This window comes from Panthera pardus, unplaced genomic scaffold (assembly GCF_024362965.1).
Source record: "Panthera pardus isolate Hobbes unplaced genomic scaffold, ASM2436296v1 HiC_scaffold_6, whole genome shotgun sequence".
Classification (NCBI taxonomy): domain Eukaryota; kingdom Metazoa; phylum Chordata; class Mammalia; order Carnivora; family Felidae; genus Panthera; species Panthera pardus.
Window position 1 is genome coordinate 106,709,255 of NW_026526991.1, and position 20,446 is coordinate 106,729,700.

Here is a 20,446-nt window from a genome sequence, read left to right on the forward strand (position 1 = left end):
CTATCAGAATGGTGAAAGATACTGTTGTTTGGACTTGAGGTTCCCAAGGAGTCCCACTGCCTTAACATAGACTGCTCTATACAGCAGGTTGCCCATAGTACCACCACATCACTGCAGTGGTTTTCCTGTCATAATCAACTCTTGATAGCTCCTTTTTTCTACTAGAATTAACGATCTGCTTCATCAGCATAGGACCGAAAAGACCTTAAAGAATGCCTGAAATGTACGCCTTACTAAATGCTTCCTAAATGAGGAAGGGACCTTGTTTCCATAGTGTCCCAAAATAATGCTACCATCTTACTTTTTTTTTTGTATTAAAAAAAAATTTTTTTTTTTAATGTTTATTTTTTGAGAGAGAGAGAGAGAGAGAGAGAGCGCACGAGCAGGGGAGGGGCAGAGAGAGAGAGGGAGACACAGAATCCAAAACAGGCTCCAGGCTCTGAGCTGTCAGCACAGAGCCCAGAGCGGGGCTCGAACTCACAAACCGTGAGATCATGACCTGAGCCTAAGCCAGACGCTCAACCAATTGAGCCACCCAGGTGCCCCTTTTGTATTTTTTTAAATGTTTGTTTTTGAGAGAGAGTGAAAGCAGGGGAGGGGCAGAGAGAGAGAGGAAGACACAGAATCTGAAGTGGGCTCTAGGCTCCAAGTTGTCAGCACAGAGCCCAACGCAGGACTTCAACTCAGGAACCCAAGATCATGACTGAGCTGAGTATCAATTCTATTACAGAACATTTTGATTTAATGTGCTATTTCATAGGGAAAGTGAAGGCCAAAAAAGTGTCTTAGCTGTTCCTGGGAAAACCGGAAAAAGAAGAGGAAGACCCCCAAAACGGAAGAAAGTACAGGAGGAGATTATAGTGAGGTAAGACATTCGTGTTAGTCTATGAGGGTCATAAACCCGCACACTAGAAGGGACCTTAATTCACTTGCTCTTTCATCCTTGATTTTCCTTCGTGCCACTGGAAGGATATAGGACTTAGATTATGAAGGCTTGGGTCAGAATCTTCACAAAATTACCAAGTGTACACTAGGGCTTCCCTAGCTGCATGAACTACCCTCTCTAAGCCTATTCTTTTACTGGATAGTAGGTATACTACTAATAATAAGGATTAAATTGAACAGGATAATGAATGTAACAGTATAAATGACTGAAAACCATGCATGACCTACAGAAAGTGCTCAATATGTATTAACTTTGAAAATTGGTTGTGCCACACGTTTTTTTCATAGGAGTGTAGAGCTAAGTTAATTCTGGTTAACTGTTGACTAATAATCAGGATTTAATAGGTTTATATATCCTATATAAGTTTAAGAGTTAATTCTTTCCCTATAAGGAGATTTTAGTAGCAAATATGCTTTATTGTGTTTAGAATACAATTTCCTATGGTAAACTACAGGTAAGAGCTTAATCTTAGCAAGGAAACAGACTGTTACATATGGGAAATTTTGTTTTATACATCGTGATCTTTTAGGAAATTTTACCATGTGAATTTTAATGTAAGAATTTTGAAAATCTGGCCTATACTATATAAATATACTTTCTTTAAGGATCAGCTCTATCATTCTATACCTATGGAAGTTAAGTCATATTCTTAAAAATTCTAATAACAGAGGACAAACCACTTCTTTCCTCTAAATTATAGAACTACTAAATAACCTAAATGCTTGAAGTAGGCCAGATTTCTCTTTGTTGCTTATTAACTACTAAGAAGTATTTATTTCTAGGAATCATTATGAATATAAATCAGTCAGAATTCGATTTTTTTTTTTTTTAACTTAAGAATCAGTGTTCCACTTTCCAGGAATTTGATTACAAAGCATAGCTTTCCTCTATGGGTTTTGTGAGAGATGTTTTATAATCATGTTGTATACACATGGCATCCATTTCAGAATTTTGTTAGCAATCTAGACTTTCTTATAGATTCAGGATGCTATGTTATACCTATCTCCATTTCCCTGTTCAATACCAACAATTAAGGTATCTTACTATGAGGATTTTAGAATCATTTTAACATCATATGTGGACTTGTGCTACCCTCTGCTGGTGATTTTATTCTTTAGAGCTCTGTATATAGGATAGTATTTGTATATTTTTAAATTAAATAAAATTTAAAATTCAGTTCCTCAGTCATACCAGCTACATTTCAAGTACCCAGTAGCCACATATGGCTCATGGCTACCATACTGGACAGTGACAAGACAGAACATTTTCATCCTCACAGAAAGTTCTATAGAGCAGCACTGCTATAGATAATTGAAAACAAACAGAAGGCCACAGAGAGTGACCTACATGATTCAGGGGTACAAATGATGATGATACTTAACACTATTTCACTGAACGCTTCTGTATTTAATAATTTAATCTCCAACATCCCTGTGATGTAGGCATTATTTATAGCCTATTTTAAGGAAAGTTAATTAACTTTCCTGAGGTCACATGGTAAGAGGCAAGCCTTGAATGGGGACAGTCTGATTTTAGAGCCTGCGTTCTTAACCTCTACCTTGCTTTTCTTCAGTATAGCCCTGATCAGGGAGGAAGACACTAGAATCCCTATTGTTTAGGGCAGGGCAGATGGGTAGGCATTTAACCGGTAACACTTAACTCCTCTGTTTGACTTCCAAAAAAATGTTTTAAAACCTAATATTTTCCTGTGCATATCATTGTGCAATTTAATTGGTGCCTCCTTTCCCTGTGTTTCAGTGAAAAACAGGAAGAAAACTCCTTGGCATCCGAGCCACAGACAAGAAATGGTAATGACTTTTGTTGGAGTTTAGAAAAGATTGGGGCACCTGAGTGGTAGCTCATTCGGTTAAGCATCTGACTCTTGATTTCAGCTCAGATCACCATCCCAGGGTTGTGGGATCCAGCCCCATGTCAGGCTCCACACTGAACATAGAGCCTGCTTAGGAGTGTCTCTCTCTCTCTCTGTCTCTCTCTCTCTGTCTCTCTCTCTCTCTCTGTCTCTCTCTCTCTCTCTCTCTCTCTCTGTCTCTCTCTCTGTCTCTCTGCCTCTGTCTCTGTCTCTATACCCCCCCTTTCCCTCCCCACCCCATGCATGCCTGTCTCCCGCACTCATGCTCTCTTGCTAAGATATAAAAATAACTAGAAAGGATTAAGTAAATATGATTGATTTATATTATGATGACAACTCTTTTTCCAGAGCCATGCAAAGCAATTAAGCTTATTGCAGCAGCCTTCTAACTGGTTTCTTTGCCCTTCTTCAGTTCTCTCTTCCTCACACTTACCTGTGCCTATCTCTCCATCTGATGGATAACTTCAGATCTTCACTTGTGCTTTCTAACCTGGGCACAGTGTAATGGGCACATTACATTTGGATAAATGAGCAACTTGTCAAAGACCTATCTTTTTAATGTAAAATGCTATGTAAGGGATTATATTGGATTCCTAACCAGATTTCAGTTCCGTAATCCAAATTGCCTAAAACTGGGAGTGGGAGAGGAATATCAATTTATATACAGTATGTCAACATAAATGAAACAGGAAGACTGCAGAGGATCAAATCAGAACCTTTTGAATAGAAAAGTAAGTATATTTAAGCATTTCTATTAAAATCTGTAATTACGACGGTCACAATACTTTTAGGTGTAAATAGTAACATGAAAATCAAAATTATACGTTATCAACTTTTTAAAATTAATACCCTTTTTTTTTTAAATGTTTTTTATTTCCTGGTTTTGTTCATACCCGGGGGAGAATGAAATTGAGAATAAACAGAAAAAAGGTCCTAGTGGTATCTATCTAATGAACCTATCCTTTCTTTTTTAGGGTCCCAAGGGCCAGGTCAAGGCACCTGGTGGCTCCTGTGCCAAACAGAAGAAGAATGGAGACAGGTCACTGAGAGTTTTCGGGAGAGAACCTCTCTTCGAGAACGGCAGCTCTATAAGCTCCTCAGCGAGGACTTCTTGCCTGAGATCTGCAACATGATTGCCCAAAAGGTATGCAAACCGGTGGTTCCTCCTCTTCTTTAGTAGCTATAAAACTGCTTTATTTAAGGATGATTCATTAAGTTTTGAATACATTTCTAGTGTCTCCTGGAAGTGGTACAAGCCCTTCACTTTGATCTGGAATGTTAAAAAGGGACCTCATGCCACCCACTCTCCTTCACTGTGGATCATCCAGTATTCTCCTTAGCCCCACAAAATCCTCAGTGACTCCCATTCCATAGTACTTAGGATGGCTTTTCACAGTTTAGAACCAACTTTCCTTCTGTAACATTCCTCAGAAAATGTTCCCCAAGCCCCCAGGTGTATCTTCTATCAGCCTGTGCATACTTCTGTATATATATGCTGCTTTTTTGGTGGGGGGGGAGGGGGGTGGGCAGAAACTCTCTCTCTTCCAGTAAGCAGCAAGTTCTGAAGGGTATTTGTCTTTGTAGCTCCAGGGCCACTCTGCCAGCTCCACATGTGTGATGCTTTTTCCGGTTTTATGTTATAGTTCCATAAATCACACTTTCTATATTTTCATGCATATACACCCTCATGTATGCCTTTTTTTTTTAATGTTTATTTTTAAGAGAGACAGAACTGGAGTGGGGGAGGGGCAGAGAGAGGGGGAAACACAGAATCTGAAGCAGGCTCCAGGATCCGAGCTGTCAGCACAGAGCCTGATGCAGAGCTTGAACCCACGGACTGTGAGATCATGACCTGAGCCAAAGTAAGACGCGCAACCAACTGAGCCACCCAGGTGCCCTGTCTTTTCTCAAGCATCTTTCTCCTTCTCCTTCCCTGCCTATTTGAATACTACTCTCCGTAAGATCTCCCGTGTCTCCCAATTTTAGGATTTTCTCCCTTATGTTTTTTTTTTTCTTTTAATGTTTATGTATTTTTGAGAGACAGCGAGCAGGGGTGGGGGAGGGGCAGAGAGAGAGGGAGACAGAGGATCCGAAGCAGGCTCTGTGCTGTCATCGCAAAGCCTGACACAGGGCTCGAACCCACAAATCATGAGATCATGACCTGAGCTGAAGTCATATGCTCAACTGACTGAACCACCCAGCCGCCCCTACCTAACACATTTTGTCATGACTTAATTCTGTTTTGAGTTGTTTAAGCTTTGTTTAGATTAGGCACCATATCTTACTGTTTTAAACCCCATAACACCTAATGTAAAGCCTTTTCCATGGTGGATGCTCAAGAGTCATTGACTTTGCTTATTTCATTGCAATAATTCTAATACTTCTGACTGTTGCACATGTTCATAAAAGTCAGAAAATTTTGACCACCTGCCACTGAAATCTGAAGAGAAAGAATAAATTAATTGCTGTAGCACCTCCAGAGAAAAACAGAAGGAGAAATATATTAATTTGTTGTGAATCCAGTGGTATTTCTAACTTTTCTAAGTAGGTTGGTGCTTTAAAAGGAAAATTGTAGAAAGTCACCATTCTTATTAGAGATCTTATAGAGTGCTTCAATAACTACATTTTAATGGATGAGCAAAAGAAGAATCTCCATTTCCTCATCACCATACTTAATTCCATATACTATAATTATACTTAAGTTTGTGACCTGCTACCCACTGTGACAATTTTTCCAGGAATTGAAACACATAATCTGATTTTCTTTTTTTTTTTTTTTTTAAGTTTATTTTTTTTTTGAGAGAGAGAGCACTTGTGAGAGCAAGTGATCGAGGAGCAGAGAGAGAGAGATTGAATCCCAAGCAAGCTTTGCACTCGGCGCAGAGCCCAACACGGAGCTCAGTCTCACGATCTTGAAATCGTGACCTGAGCCAAAATCAAGAATGGGAAGCTTAACCAACTGGGCTACCCAAGCACCCTTAATCTAATTTTCTTAAAGTAACTATTATGTGGAGATGGTTTTATAACTTTACGTGACTTTATATATAACGACGACACATTAAATCATCAATAAGGCATATGACTACTCTGCTTAATCCTTCTTTTGTAATTTTTGCCTTTTTTTTTTTTTTTTTTTTTAAAGTAATCTCTAGGGGCACCTGGGTGGCTGAGTCGGTTAAGCGTCCGACTTTGGCTCAGGTCATGATCTCATGGTTTGTGAGTTTGAGCCCCACGTCGGGCTCTGTGTTGACAGCTTGGAGTCTGGAGCCTGCTTCAGATTCTGTGTCTCATTCTCTCTCTGCCCTTCCCCCACTTGTGCTCTGTCTCTCTCTCTTTCAAAAATAAGTGAATGTAATCTCTACATCCATTGTGTTCAATCCCTTGACCCCAAGATCAGCAGTCACACGTTCTACCAACTGAGCCAGCCAGGTGCTCTTATAATTTCTGCTTTTTTACTGCAGTATTCAACCTATGATTTTTTTGAATAGATGAACTAAGAAAAAAAACTTACAAGCATAAAACTGATGGTTTTGATGGGAAAAATTTCAAAAGTTATTCTTTGCAAGAGAACAAAAATTTTTAAAATAAGATAAACATGAATTATAATTCTCAAGAAACATGAAATTACAAGCCAAATAATAACAACAGATTTGGTATTTTGAAAGGCGTATAGTGCTATAAATTAGCAAACCTTAGTAAAATAGGGTATTAATTACAAAAACAAGAGAATCTAAATTGTGCAGTAGAAAAATCTAAGGGGCACCTGGGTGGCTCAGTCTATTAAGTGTCCGACTTAACTCAGGTCATGATCTTGCGGTTCGTGAGTTCAAGCCGCATGTCGGGTTCTGTGCTGATAGCTCAGAGCCTGGAGCCTGCTTCAGATTCTGTGTCTCCCTCTCTCTCTGTCGCTTCCCTGCTTCCCTGCTCTCTCTCTGTGTTTATCTCTCTCAAAAATTTAAAAATTTTAAAAATGAAGAGAAAAATCTTAGCAGTTCAGTAATTAGGGGAAAAGAGTTATCACAAAGGGATCCCATCAAAAACTCCAGAATCAGGGGCGCCTGGGTGGCACAGTCGGTTACGCATCCGACTTCAGCTCAGATCATGATCTCGTGGTTTGTGAGTTCGAGCCCTGCTTCAGGCTCTGTGCTGACAGCTCAGAGCCTGGAACCTGCTTCGGATTCTGTGTCTCCCCTTCTGTCTGCCCCCGTCCCCTGCTCGTGCTCTGTCTCTGTTTCTCAATAATAAATAAACATTTTTAAAAATTAAAAACAAAAAACAAAAAAAACTCCAGAATCACTTGAATGTATTCACAGGTAAATTTTTCTAAACCCTTAAAAAAAGATAACTTCTAAACATTTCAAAAATGAAGAAAGAAATGGGTAGCTACCCTTGTTCATTCAGATACAGATATCTTAGATTCCTATTCTTCATATAAACACACCCTCTTCATTCAGTAATATAAATGTCAAGTCCTTAATACTAACAAATAAAAGCCATCCTTCACCAAAAGAATAATAATTCTTTTGTTCCTAATAATCCCTAGGTTCTATTATTGGTAACATTGTCTTGGAAGTTTTATCTAGTATAATGATACAAACAAGAGTCAGAGGCAAAACATTTTGCCTGGAGGAATATGATGAATCTGCTTAGAAGTCTGTTAATTAGAAGTTAGTAATAGTGCTGGGTAACTAGACTTTCTGCATCAGAATCATCTTGCACACTTATTAAAAGCTCAGATTCTTGCCAGTATACCACTCCCAACCCCTATCAGAATTGTTAGAGGTGTTATCTGTTAATATGCAGTTGTAGAAGCTCTCAGGTGATTATTAGGCATACTGATATTTAAAGATTGCTGAAAAAATCCCATTTACAGTAGCAACAAAACAAATTTTGCTGTGAAACTAACTTGAGTTGTACATAGTTGATAAGAAAGAAAAAGCTACAGAACTGTTAGTAGATACATATTTTTTAAATCTCATGTAAATATATTAAGATCTCTGTTCCTAGAAGGAAAGATTTTTTTTTTAAGTTTATTTATTTATTTTGAGAGAGACAGCACGAGTGGGGAAGAGACAGAGAGAGAATCCCAAGCAGGCTCTGCACTGTCAGCACGGAGCCCAACATGGAGCTCGAATCCACGAAACCGTGAGATCATGACCTGAGCCAAAACTGAGAGTTGGACACTTAACCAACTCAGCCACACAGGCGCCATGGAAAGATGCTTAGATATCAATATTCACCAAGATAAATTGAGATTTATTATAGCCTTAGCCAAATCCGAAGATAATAAAATTTTTTCTCCAAAACAACAGGTGGATAAAAAGTATTGTAAAATAGGAGTGTTAGAAGAGGTAGATGACAATCATATGTATTATCACTTAAATCAGCATATTGGAAGCATTCTGAAGGGGCCTTCATGTAACAGACATGCTTATCATAAATGATTTACTCAAAGCAGTACAAATGTACCAATCTTCACGGTCTTTGCTGAACTTGGCATTTAGCAATTTTTTTTTAACGTTTATTTAGTTTTGAAAGAGCGTGAGAGACAGAGTGAATGGGGGTGGGGCAGAGCGAGGGGTACAGAGGATCCGAGGCAGGCTCTGAGCTGACAGCAGCAAGCCCTATGTGGGACTTGAACTCATGAACTGTGAAATCATGACCTGAGCCAAAGTTGGATGCTCAACAGACCTAGCCACTCAGGTGCCTTGGCATTTAGCATTTAAGACATATGTTCATCAACATTTGTAATATTTTTACAAATGTGTTTGTGTTTATTGTACTTGTTACAGTAATTACACAAATATTATGAAGTCAATAAAATATGAGCATAAAAATTTCTTTGAAAATTTTCCATTAAAAAAAAATCATTGAATATGAGTTGCTTTAAAAACTTGACTCTCTAGGGGCGCTTGGGTGGCTCAGTCAGTTAAGGGTCTGACTTCAGCTCAGGTCATGATCTCCAGTTTGTGGGTTTGAGCCCCGCATCAGGCTCTGTGCTGACAGCTCAAAGCCTGAAGCCTGCTTTGGATTCTGTATCTCTCTCTCTCTGCTCCTCCCCTGCTCACTCTCTCTCTCTCAAAAAACAAATAATAAACATTTCTTTAAAAAGTTGACTCTCAAGGCAGTGCACCTAGCTGGCTCAATCAGGAGAGCATGTGACTCTTAATCTCGGGGCTGTGAGTTCAAGCCCCATGTTGGGTGTAGAGTTTACTTTAAAAGTAAAAAATAAAAAGCTTAATTCTCAAATTAGAGCAAAGCAGTAAAAGATTGAATAGGACAAAAATCATTAAAATGATAAGGTTTCTGCATTTGGATTACAAATCCAATCTCTTTAACATCTCACTTTCACTTAAACAGAACTGGTAGGGCAGATAATGGCTTAAGAGGTTAATTTATATGACTGACTCATAGGAAACCCTCTCAATGGGGTACTGCATCATATGATTGGTGAATGGCAGTACATTTATACATTAAGTAAAATACATGCTTGAAGTATATACATTTTTTAAATTCCTTGCTTTAACTATGTTACCCTACCACTACCCATCCTAATTATATTGGCCAAGAGAGGTTTTTTTTTGTTTTTTTTTTTTGTAATAATGAAAAATGCCAGTGATTCAAATGTGACATTTGAAACATATTATCAGTAGAACATAATGTGGTGCTCACAGATACACCCATTATATATAAAATACAGTTTGGCAACACCTGGGTGGTACAGCTCTGTTGGTTAAGCATCCAACTCTTGATTTCAGCTCAGGTCATCATCTCAGTATGTAAAAGCACAAAACAGCTAGGACAGTGGACAGAGGGTTAATATGGCATAGCAGGAGTCAAGAGCTTTTCTTTCAAACTTCATTGAATAATGGTGCTTCCCTTTTCTAGTTATCCCTTTGGATAAGTTACTTGATATCTCTAAATTTTTATTTTTTGTTAGTAAAATGAAAGCTCTAACTTCACAGAAGTTTCTATGGGAATTAAGCAAAAGAAACCACATCAGTGTACCTGGCATAGTACACAGCTACCAGTAGGTACTTGGTCCTATCCATTGTTCATGGTTGTAGATAATTGGTGAGAAACCTTGTTAGAAAACTAAATCTTACCAAAACAAATGCAAGTGTGAAGAAAGTTAAAACAGATTAAATAAATAGCTCTCTAAATGTTGAAATAATAAAAGAATCAGTAAGCTTTTTTTGACCATATAAAAGTTAAGCTTTTATGGTAAGGTTTAAATAAAAGATCTAAGCTAGTAAAAGTATTTGTTACTAATATTACAGGCAGTAATATTTAAACAGCTTATAAACATTAGGTCTTTAACAAATGAATAGACTTAGAGTATAGATAATTCACACAAAAGAGTAAAGTTGTAGGAAAACAAGTTCATCTTCTTTATCAAGACTACCATTTCCACATTAGTAACTTTTGTCTGATTTGGCAAAGTTTGGAGTCAAGTTGATATTAGCCGCTATTGCTACTAGCATGGTAAACTCGTACAATCCCTTCGAAAGAGAATTCCATGGTAAATTTTCACATTTACTTAAAATTGAAGAGCTCTTCCTCTTGGGGTCTTTAAGCTTGTAAAGGAGTCGCTCATAGGCATATTTGAGGAAACTGCTGTGGTAGCTTTTGTGAAAAAGAAGGTCGTGACACTTTGACGGTTAGATTACATTTGTACTGAGGACTGGTCATTCTCCTAACAGGAAAGCTTTCTAAAGCTTCTTTTTAAATCTACCACAATTGCTTTGCAGTATGTTTGCATTGTATAGACCACACCTTTTTGTCACTGACTTTTTTTCTACCCTTTGTGCCTTTACCTCATTGATTCTTCAAGTTTCAAGATTTTGGATTAAGTGGTACTGGAACCAAACCTGGGTAATGCTGATACTGATACTGAAGCCACAAAATTACTCATCTTAACTGCAAAGCCTTTGCTTACCACCTCAATATAGGTTACATTGGCGAAGCTATGGGGCTCATTCCACAAAAATTCCAAAACTTATGCTGACCTTAGGTAAATACCTAGCGTTAGTTAAGTTTCAAAACTCCTTTCTTGAAATGTCCTATAGTGATTGCTTTCAAGCTTTTAAATTTTGTCAAGTCTAATCTTCTCAGGCAAGCTCTCTGATTTCTGGTCCCTGAGTCTTTTTCCCCACTTCTGTCTTGCTACTTTGGTTCTCAGCTGAGGCAGCCACCCTCACTTCTCACTGCTGCCACTGAGCTGCCTTTTAGGGGAGTTCTGCCTCCATCTGCTCGTAATGCCTCCTTTCAGAGCCATTCCCTTCAGTGAAAAGTGGTAAAACATGGCTTTCTCTTAATAATTTGCAACAAAATATTTTTTTAGTGTTTAAATAGTTAAAAGAGTTTCTTGCCAGTGATAAATATTGATAGAGGAGACACTTGGTGTCTGTAAGTTTTTTGCTTTTTTTTTTCTTTTAAGAAAATAAACTGGCTTGGTACCTTATGGAATTGAATAGTCATTTTATTGACTGTCCAAAGGATACCTTTGGCTCTTACTTAGGTAAAGCCATAACCCATGTGCCTTAAAGGCCACTCTAATCCTGGCAGCAGCAGTAGCAGTAGCTGAGAACACCCTAATCTGTCTTTTCCTTTCTTTTCCTCACTTCTAACTATAGGGAAAGCGTCCACAGCGCACAAAGGCAGAATTGCAACCTAGGTGGATGTCTGACCACCTGTCCGTCAAATCCATCAAGCAAGAGGTGAGTGTGTATGAGAGTAGAGAGGAATTTTAAGTGTTCAAAAAGATTGTTCCATTTTTATTTCAGGTACTCCTTTTATTCCTACTTTTTAATTTACCTTTACCTCAATTTCTAAATCTCAGACTTTTATGGAGCATTCTTATACATGAGATGCACTTTTAGAAAAAGAAGGCATTAAAAAGTAAGATATGACATTGCACTCTTTTGGATCTTAACAGTTAATTTCCAGTGATGATAAACATATCCGTATCTAATATAGGTGAGAATGATAAGCACTATAATAGATATCTATGTAGTAGAAGTTCATGACTGCATTAATGGAAAAAATTAGTGGTGGGCAAAGAAAGGGGAGTTGAGGCAAGCAGAACTATACTTCACCTGAACCTTGGAGAATGACTAAGATTTTGATGGTGGATAGTGGGGACAGAAGAGTAATACACAAGAGTAATATAAACAAAGCACAGAGGCATGATGATATATAAATGTGGTAAAAGAACAGTACATATTTGGATGTGTCTGGCATATAAGATGTGTTGTTGTATATAGTGGAAGAAAATGCCAGAACGAGGAAATTTTTGAGTCTCCGGACTCTCAAGCTTATATTTTCAATAGACAGGCAGTAGTTAGTGAGGTTATGTCATTAGAGCTTTGTTTTAGGAAGCTACCTTTCTGGTCACACCATGATAAATGATTTTTTAAGGAAACACTGGAAAGTAAGAAATCCATTAGCAGTATACTTCCAGCAGGAAAGAATAGTGGAATCCCTGCTATTGAAAATGTAGGTCTAAAATGGAGGAAATGAGGGGTACTTGGGTGGCTCAGTCGGTTAAGTGTCTGACTTCGGCTCAGGTTGTGATCTCACAGTTTGTGAGTTCGAGCCCTGTGTTGGGCTTGTGCTGACAGCTCAGAGCCTGGAGCCTGCTTCAGATTTTGTGTCTCCCTGTCTCTCTGTCCCTCCTTCTCTCTCTTCTCTCTTCTCTCAAAAATAGATAAACATTTAAAATAATAAATAAAATGGAGGAAATGGTGGAGGTCGGGGAGTGGCAGGAGAGGGTCATTAGTGCATGAGGGTCATTAGTATCATGGTATTTGTTGTTTTGAAAAATATGACAGTGAAAGAAAACAAATTGTGAAAAAGTAAAGAGGAAGCAGGGTTGAGGAGAGCTTGTGGAGTTTTCATTTTTTTTAATTGAGATGTAGCATGGACATGAAAGATGTCCATGAATGAGAAAGAGACTGCATGTAGCTGACTCTGGTAAGGTGAAGTGCCTGCGAAGCAGGGCCTTGCCATGGAGTTTCTCCCGTTTCTCCTAAGTTAAAAACACAAACTTTGATGCGGCAGGAAAACGTTAGGAGTTCACATTGGATGTTCATCTATCCTCTGAAGGTGAGAGTGGAGATCTAATGAAGACACAATATTTAGGTCAACAACTAATGTATTAAAAAAAGGGTTTCCCCACATCCAGAAGCCGACTATGTTTGGGCATTTTCATTTTGTACCATAGTTTAGGGTAGTTAAATGACTTCAGCAGCACACGTATAGGAAGGGACAAAATTGATACTTACATTTACTGAGATTTAAAAATTGTCAAGGTGGTAAAGGAATGTGAGGCCAAAGGAACTTGATTGCAGGTGATGATATATTTGATGCTGGAAGTCCAATAGGAGAGTGGAATTCAGGGAGAGACAGTCATAATGAAAGCACCCAGCAAGTGATTTCCCTAGATCCCCCTTCCCAGTCTGTGAAGGTTATATAGAAGGTGCCTTGTACTCACGGCCCTCAATCCTCTGAAACCTCCATTTCCTCACTCTTCTTTTACCAGAGGTTTTTCTTTGTTGCTAATTTCAATCTCAAATCCAGACTCTGTGCTGGGCAGTTCTTACAGTCTCTGTACTTTTTAACTTTTTAATGCCTTTTAGCATTATGTTTTGTTGAATATCACATAGTTTAGTGGTCTTAGAAAGTATGGAGCTTCTTACTACCTCAAAGTAATGTTTTCATGACTTAAATTCAGGTGACAGCATAATTTGTTTTACAGAGATCTTATCATTAACTAAATACATTCTACCTTGAGCCTAAAAAAAGGAAAAAATTAATTTATAAATTTTTACTTAAATATATTTGCATTTAACCTTTATTTCTGTTTTTGAGTTCATAGACATGTTCTTGCCAGTTGATAAACTGCCCAACTTTTAATGATTGGCAATTCTGTCATGACTGACTTCAGTCTCCCCAGTCTCTTCTTTCCTATAGCATCATTAGTTTCGGAATGGCCTTTGGTAATTGGTATCCAGCCATAGTTCTCAAATGGTTTTCTAGCTCCTTTTGTTTTGTTGTGTCCTCTCCACTTTCTTCAATACCTTAAGAGTTAACACCTCTTTGAAAGTTCTCTTTCCTATTTTCTGTTCATTGTCCCTGTACTGAGTCCTAAATGCCTTAATGTACATTTCACATTACATAGTAATCTGAATACAGACCTAAAAGTTTTTCATGGCTGTAAGCAAAGCTTAGCTTCAGATACTAAAATTTCTTCTTTTAGTTATTTTTTGTAGTGTTCTTTTTTTTCTGTTTTCTTTAGTTTTAGATGTAACTAACCATGGAATTGTAGAGCTCCTGAATATCTGTTCCGGTACCCAATGTCCTAGAGAAAACGTTAGATGTGTTATGAGTTTTGTGCTTTTGTTTAAGCAGCAGAGAATCATCAGGCCATTAAAACCTTTTAGGCAGCATGTCTGACCTATATTGGTTACCTAGGAGTCCAATCTTTTTGCCTCAAAAAGTCTTTTAATTGTGACTCCTGGGGAAAATATTAGCGAAGGGAGATAGTCTTTCTAAACTCTGAGATTAGGGCTGCATTGGTTATTTTTGTCAGGACACTCTGGACATTACTCTTACTAGGGACCTCTTTGTGGTGGTATGGTCTCAAGTGTGCTACTAAAGGTGGCAAGGGTGCCAGGGTATCTGATAACCTGCCCTGGGTGAGGGGGGAGCACGGAAGGGGAGTTTAGGCACTGCTTCAACCGGATTCTATTTATAATACCACTTTAGAGGATTTCAAAGTGGTGTCTCTAATTAGCTTCTCATTAAAATCCCCCCTTGATTCTAGCAGGTCTCTTATCTATAAAACATTTAAAAAATAAAATAATAAAGAATTTAGATAACCCCCCATTTATACAACTGACCACTTACAAAGGAAAAACTAATGCAGTGTCAAACAGCATAAGAATTTTTTTAACTGTTCAGGTTTTTTTTGTTTTGTTTTTGTTCCTTTGGTTGTACTTGCTCTTTAAACTCTTAGTGTTTAAACTATTAAAAATTAAAACATTACTAAAAGTGTCTCCAGGCAGTGAGTCCGATCCTTCAGTGGTATTTTCATTAATATTTGCTTTAGCTTGGGGTGGTGTACTGCTGGAAATGAGAACAAAAATTTTTAATTTTTTTAATGTTTATTTATTTTTGAGAGAGAGACATGGAGTGTGAGCAGGGGAGGGGTAGAGAGAGAGGGAGACACAGAATCCAAAACAGGCTCCAGGCTCTGACCTGTCAGCACAGTGCCTGATGCCAGCTCGAAATTCAGGAACGGCAAGATCATGACCTGAGCGGAAGTCAAGACACTTAACCAACTGAGCCACCCAGGCACCCCAAGAACAGAAGTTTTAAAACAGATTCTTGGTACATAGCATGGATTTTTTTTTCAGATTTGTATGATGCAATTTGTATAAAATAATAATTGTTGAGAATTCATATCAGATAAGAACTGCTGAAATTATAGCACATGATGAAACAAAGCCACACACCAATTTACATTCCCACCAACAGTGCATGAGGGTTTCCTTTTTCTCTGCATCCTTGCCAACACTTGTTATTTCTTGTCTTTTTAATGATAGCCATTCTAACAGGTTTCGTGAAGTAATAACATCTCATTGTGGTTTTGATTTTCATTTCCCTGATGATTAGGAATGTTTCATGTACCTGTTGACTTTCTGTGTCTTTTCTTTGGAAAAATGTTCAGGTTCTCTGCTCATTTTTTTTTTTTTAATTTTTTAATGTTTATTTATTTTTGAGAGAGACAGAGACAGAATGCAAGTGGGTTAGGGGCAGAGAGAGGGAGACACAGAATCTGAAGCAGGCTCCAGGCTCTGAGCTGTCAGCACAGAGCCCGATGTGGGGCTCGAATCCACAGAGCTATGAGATCATGACCTGAGCCAAAGTCAGGCGCTCAACTGACTGAGCCACTCAGGCGCCCCTCTGCTCATTTTTTTTAAGAAGAAAAAGATTGGGGTTTTTTTTTGCTATTGAATTGTCTAATAAGCTTTTTTAATATGCTACAAATTTAAGTTACTCAACTGTTGTATCTTACATGCTTAGCATAAATATTAATTCATTGAAAACACAACTGAAGAGATACATACTGTGTAATTCCAATCATATGACATATTCAGAGCAAGTAAATCCACAGAGACAGAGCAGATCAGTGGTTGCCAGGTGCTGCAGGATTGGGGAGTAAGGACTGGCTGGCTGATGGGTTCAGTGTTTTCTTTTGGGGTACTAAAAATATTTTGCAACCTAATGTAGGTAGTGGTTACATAACATAGTGAATGTACTAAATACCACTGAGTTATACACTTCACAGTTGTTAATTTTATGTGAATTTCACTTTGATTTTTAACAAAAACTTATTGAGAGTAAGTTTTACATAGTTTTTAAATGATGTAGGGCCTCTGATTTAGCAGAAAATTTTTTACATCTGTAATTATCCCAAACTTTGGGATTCCTGCTTCATTGTTACCAAAATAACTTAAACTATTTATAATCAATTTTTAGTACCTCATCTTAAAAAATCTACAAGTTCTGGGGTACCTGTGTGGTTCTGTCAATTAAGCATCTCACTTCAGCTCAGGTCATCATCTGGCCTTTTGTGAATTCAAGCCCCACATCTGGCTTGCTGCTGTCAGTGCAGAGCCCACTTCAGATCTCCCCCCGCCCCCACCACCACCACCACTCTCCTGCTCCTGTGCACCAGCTCTCATTTACAAAATAAACATCTAAAAAAAAATTTTTCTTAAGTAAAAAATCTACATGTTCTAACCTTTGGGTACTTTAACATATTTTAATTTTTGACTTTTAACAGGGATCATATAGAGGGAGTAAAAAGTCAATAAAAATTAGATCATTTCAGAATATGTAATACTAGTTCATTCCCCCAGTTTACTTGGGAAGGAGTTATTTTAAATCCAGAAGAATTTACCTGCTCTTCTAGAAAACTTGGGGGACTACATTAAAAGACTATAGTACTCTAACAATTCACAAATCGTCAGTACTACACTTTTACCTATTTGCTTCAGGCCCTTTCTCTAGGCATTTATTACAAAACTGGCATTTTTTTTTAATGTTTGTTTAATTTTGAGAGAGAGAGAGAGAGAGAAACCGAACTCAAGTGGGGAAGGGGCAGACAGAGAGGAAGACAGAGTCTGAAGCAGGCTCCAGGCTCTGAGCTGTCAGGACAAAGCCCAACAAGGGACTTAAACTCATGAACCGCAACATCGTGACCTGAGCTGAAGTTGGACCCTTAACCGACTAAGCCACCCAGGGACCCCTAGCGTTCTTGATTTTTATATCCAAACTATCCTCCAAACCACCTGTGCTCCAATAAGTTGATAGCATTCACTTTACCACATTTTTACAAATGTATCACCTTTTATCATCCTTCACTATTTTGTAAGTGAAAATGCTATTTTAGGAGAAGATATTTGCAAACAACATATCAAATAAAGGATTTTAGCATCCAAAATCTATAAAGAACTTATCAGACTCAACACCCAGAAAATAAATAACCCAGTGAAGAAATGGGCAAAAGACATGAATAGACACTTCTCCAAAGAAGACTTCCAGAAGGCCAACTAACACATGAAAAGATTCTCAACATCACTCATCATTAGGGAAATACAAATCAAAACCAGAGTGAGATACCACCTCACACCTGTCAGAATGGCTAACATTAACAACTCAGGCAACAACAGATGTTGGCAAGGATGCAGAGAAAAAGTATCTATTCTGCCCTGCTGATGGTAATGCAAACTGGTGCAGCCACTCTGAAAGACAGTATGGAGGTTCCTCAGATAATTACAAATAGAACTACCCTATGGCCCAGCAATTGCACTACTCGATATTTATCCAAGGGATACAGATATGCTGTTTTGAAGGGGCACATGCACCCCGATGTTTATAGCAGCACTATCAACAATAGCCAAAGTATGGAAAGAGCCCAAATGTCCATCGATGGATGAATGGATAAAGAAGATGTGGTATATATATACAATGGAGTATTACTCGGCAATCAAAAATAATGAGATCTTGCCATTTACAACTACGTGGATGGAACTAAGAGGGTATTATGCTAAGTGAAATTAGTCAGAGAAAGACAAATATCATAGGACTTTAAGAGACAAAACAGATGAACATAAGTGAAGGGAAGCAAAAATAATATAAAAACAGGGAGGGGGACAAAACGTAAGAGACTCTTATTTATGGAGACCAAACAGGTTGCTGGAGGGGTTGTGTGAGGGGGGGGGGTGGGCTAAATGGGTAAGGGGCATTAAGGAATCTACTCCTGAAATCATTGTTGTACTATATGCTAACTAACTTGGATGTAAATTTAGAGAAAGAAATTAATTAAAATATGAAAAAAAAAGAAAAGGCTGTTTTACTTTTCTTTTTGATCATGGATGTGGTTTATATATCTCTTCTGAATTTGATATTCATGTTCCATTTGTTTTGTGGGGGGCTATTGTTAATTGATTTGTAAGGTATCTTTACATAGTAAGAATAATACTTTGTTGGGGTGCTTCGGTAGCTCAGTTGGTTAAGTGTCTGTCTGACTTCAGTTCAGGTGATGATCTGCCTGTTCAGGTGTTCAAGCCCCACATCAGGCTCTTAGCCCCACATAGGCTCTTAGCTATCAGGCTCTTAGCTCTTAGTCTGCTTCGGATCCTCTGCTTCCCTCTCTGTGCGTCCCCTCTCTTAAAAATAAATAAACATTACAGGAGTCTGGGTGGCTCAATCGGTTGGGTGTCTGACTTCAGTTAAGGTCACGATCTCGCAGTTGGTGAGTTCAAGCCCTGCATCAGGCTCTGTGCTGACAGTTCAGAGCCTGGAGCCTGCTTCAGATTCTGTGTCTGCCTCCCTCCCACTGTGCACTCTCTCTGTCTCTCTCCCTCTCTCTCTCTCTCTCTCTCTCTCTCAAAAATAAATAAACATTAAGGAAAAATATTTAAATAAATAAATATTTTTTTAAAAACAATAATACGATCACCTGGGTGGCTTAGTCAGTTAGGCGTCCAACTTCGGCTCAGGTCATGATCTCACAGTTCATGAGTTCAGAACCCTTTGTCAGGCTCTGTGCTGACAGCTCAGAGCCTGGTGCCTGCTTCAGATTCTGTGTCTTTCTCTACCCCTCCCTCGCTTGTGCTCTGTCTCTCTCTCTCTCAAAAATAAATAAACATTAAAAAAAAATTTTTTTAAGAATAATCATATTTGTTGCAAAAAGAATTTTATAGATATTCTTTTGGTTAATTAAATAATTAACTATTTTTCACCCCTTCCATCGTCTTCAAACATGAAACACCTCCCATGTTTATTTACAGATGATTCTTATGTGACTTAATGCTTCCATTCATAAGTCATTAGCTTGAATTGCTTTAGTCCCTAATAAAATGCTGACCCTAATTAATATCCCCTTGTGCTGGTTGAAGGAAGAATATTTCACATGTTCTCACCTGCTATCCTTTGGCAAGGAGAAGCAGAATACACACATACGTTATATAGAAACCACTACAGTTTTATTCAAGTGAAATAATTCCTTTGACCAGGCTTAGTTTTCCTCTCCTCCACTTCTTCCATCCTATCAGTTGTTAGGGGTATCTGTTCCGTTATAACTTCTCAGCTGGATTGCAATAATTAAGGACTTGGGGGAGGGGGGGCAGCTACTTGTGTAATGGAGAGAAGGTGCTTAACTAGCATTTAGCAGACAATGGCTAGATTAGCATTCTTCAGAAGAATGTCCCTTAATGTCAGTAGCATCCCCATTTCAGAAAAAATATCTAGTGTATCTCAACTACCTGCTCTGGTTATAGGATAAAGATTTTAGGAAACTTCCTTTAGTTTTACAATGTTAGGTGTGATAATGGTTATTTTGTTTTTTGGTTTGTTTGGGTGTTTTGGGTTTGTTTTTTGGGCTTTTTTTTTTTTTTCCATATCCATCTCTCCTTTCTCATTCATTTTAGATTTTTACCTTGTAGGTAACAAACTTAGGCTCATAGAATTTGAAAAGTCAAGTGACTTTGGGAAGGTCTACTATCTAGGCAAGAGCACTTCTGAATTCTGAGTCAAATGAGAATCTGAACTTGGTTTCAAAGACCATAAAGAAAATAATAGAAAATTTTAATCAGAGCACTTTCAGTGTTCAGTGGAGACTTATAAGTGACTTGTAAAGGTCAATATGCATTTGTCTCTTTTCTCCCTTCTTTAAAAAGGGCACTGGTGTAAGGTCTATGGTATAAAACTTTTTGAAAATGCATCCAGTACAGCAGATTCCTTAGGTCTTCTTACTACCAAAAAGATGTGTGATGAAAAGCTTCACATTCCTGATTAAGGTTTCCTTAAAATGGAATAGTTAATGTTATCTTTTCTATGAGGGTATTGTGAATTCTCCCTTTGTTGATACTGGATTCATTTTTCTGTCTCTGCAATTCTATATACAGGGAACAGTTACTCTTCAATAAAAATTTTTCTTAAAAGTTCTAGCTTTCACATCACAAAAGGCAAAGGAAGAATTGAAAATAAACAATTTCAGCCCTAGCCTCACTATTCTGGTTTACAGAATGGCTTGGAACTAGTTATATTGGAAAATA

General features: G+C 38.0%; 1 protein-coding gene across 4 annotated transcripts in view; it reads left to right on the forward strand.

Annotated features, from left to right (window-relative positions):
* Positions 1 to 20,446, forward strand: part of LOC109276270 (chromatin remodeling regulator CECR2) — a 176,086-nt gene that overhangs the window by 122,971 nt on the left and 32,669 nt on the right. For 3 of the 4 annotated variants that reach the window (XM_019465044.2, XM_019465043.2, XM_019465046.2), the window contains exons 5-8: positions 761 to 865; positions 2,705 to 2,754; positions 3,791 to 3,960; positions 11,453 to 11,536. In XM_019465044.2, coding sequence (XP_019320589.2) covers positions 761 to 865; positions 2,705 to 2,754; positions 3,791 to 3,960; positions 11,453 to 11,536 — 409 coding nt within the window. The remainder of the gene's footprint in view (positions 1 to 760; positions 866 to 2,704; positions 2,755 to 3,790; positions 3,961 to 11,452; positions 11,537 to 20,446) is intronic. The other variant, XM_019465045.2, reaches the window with a different exon arrangement.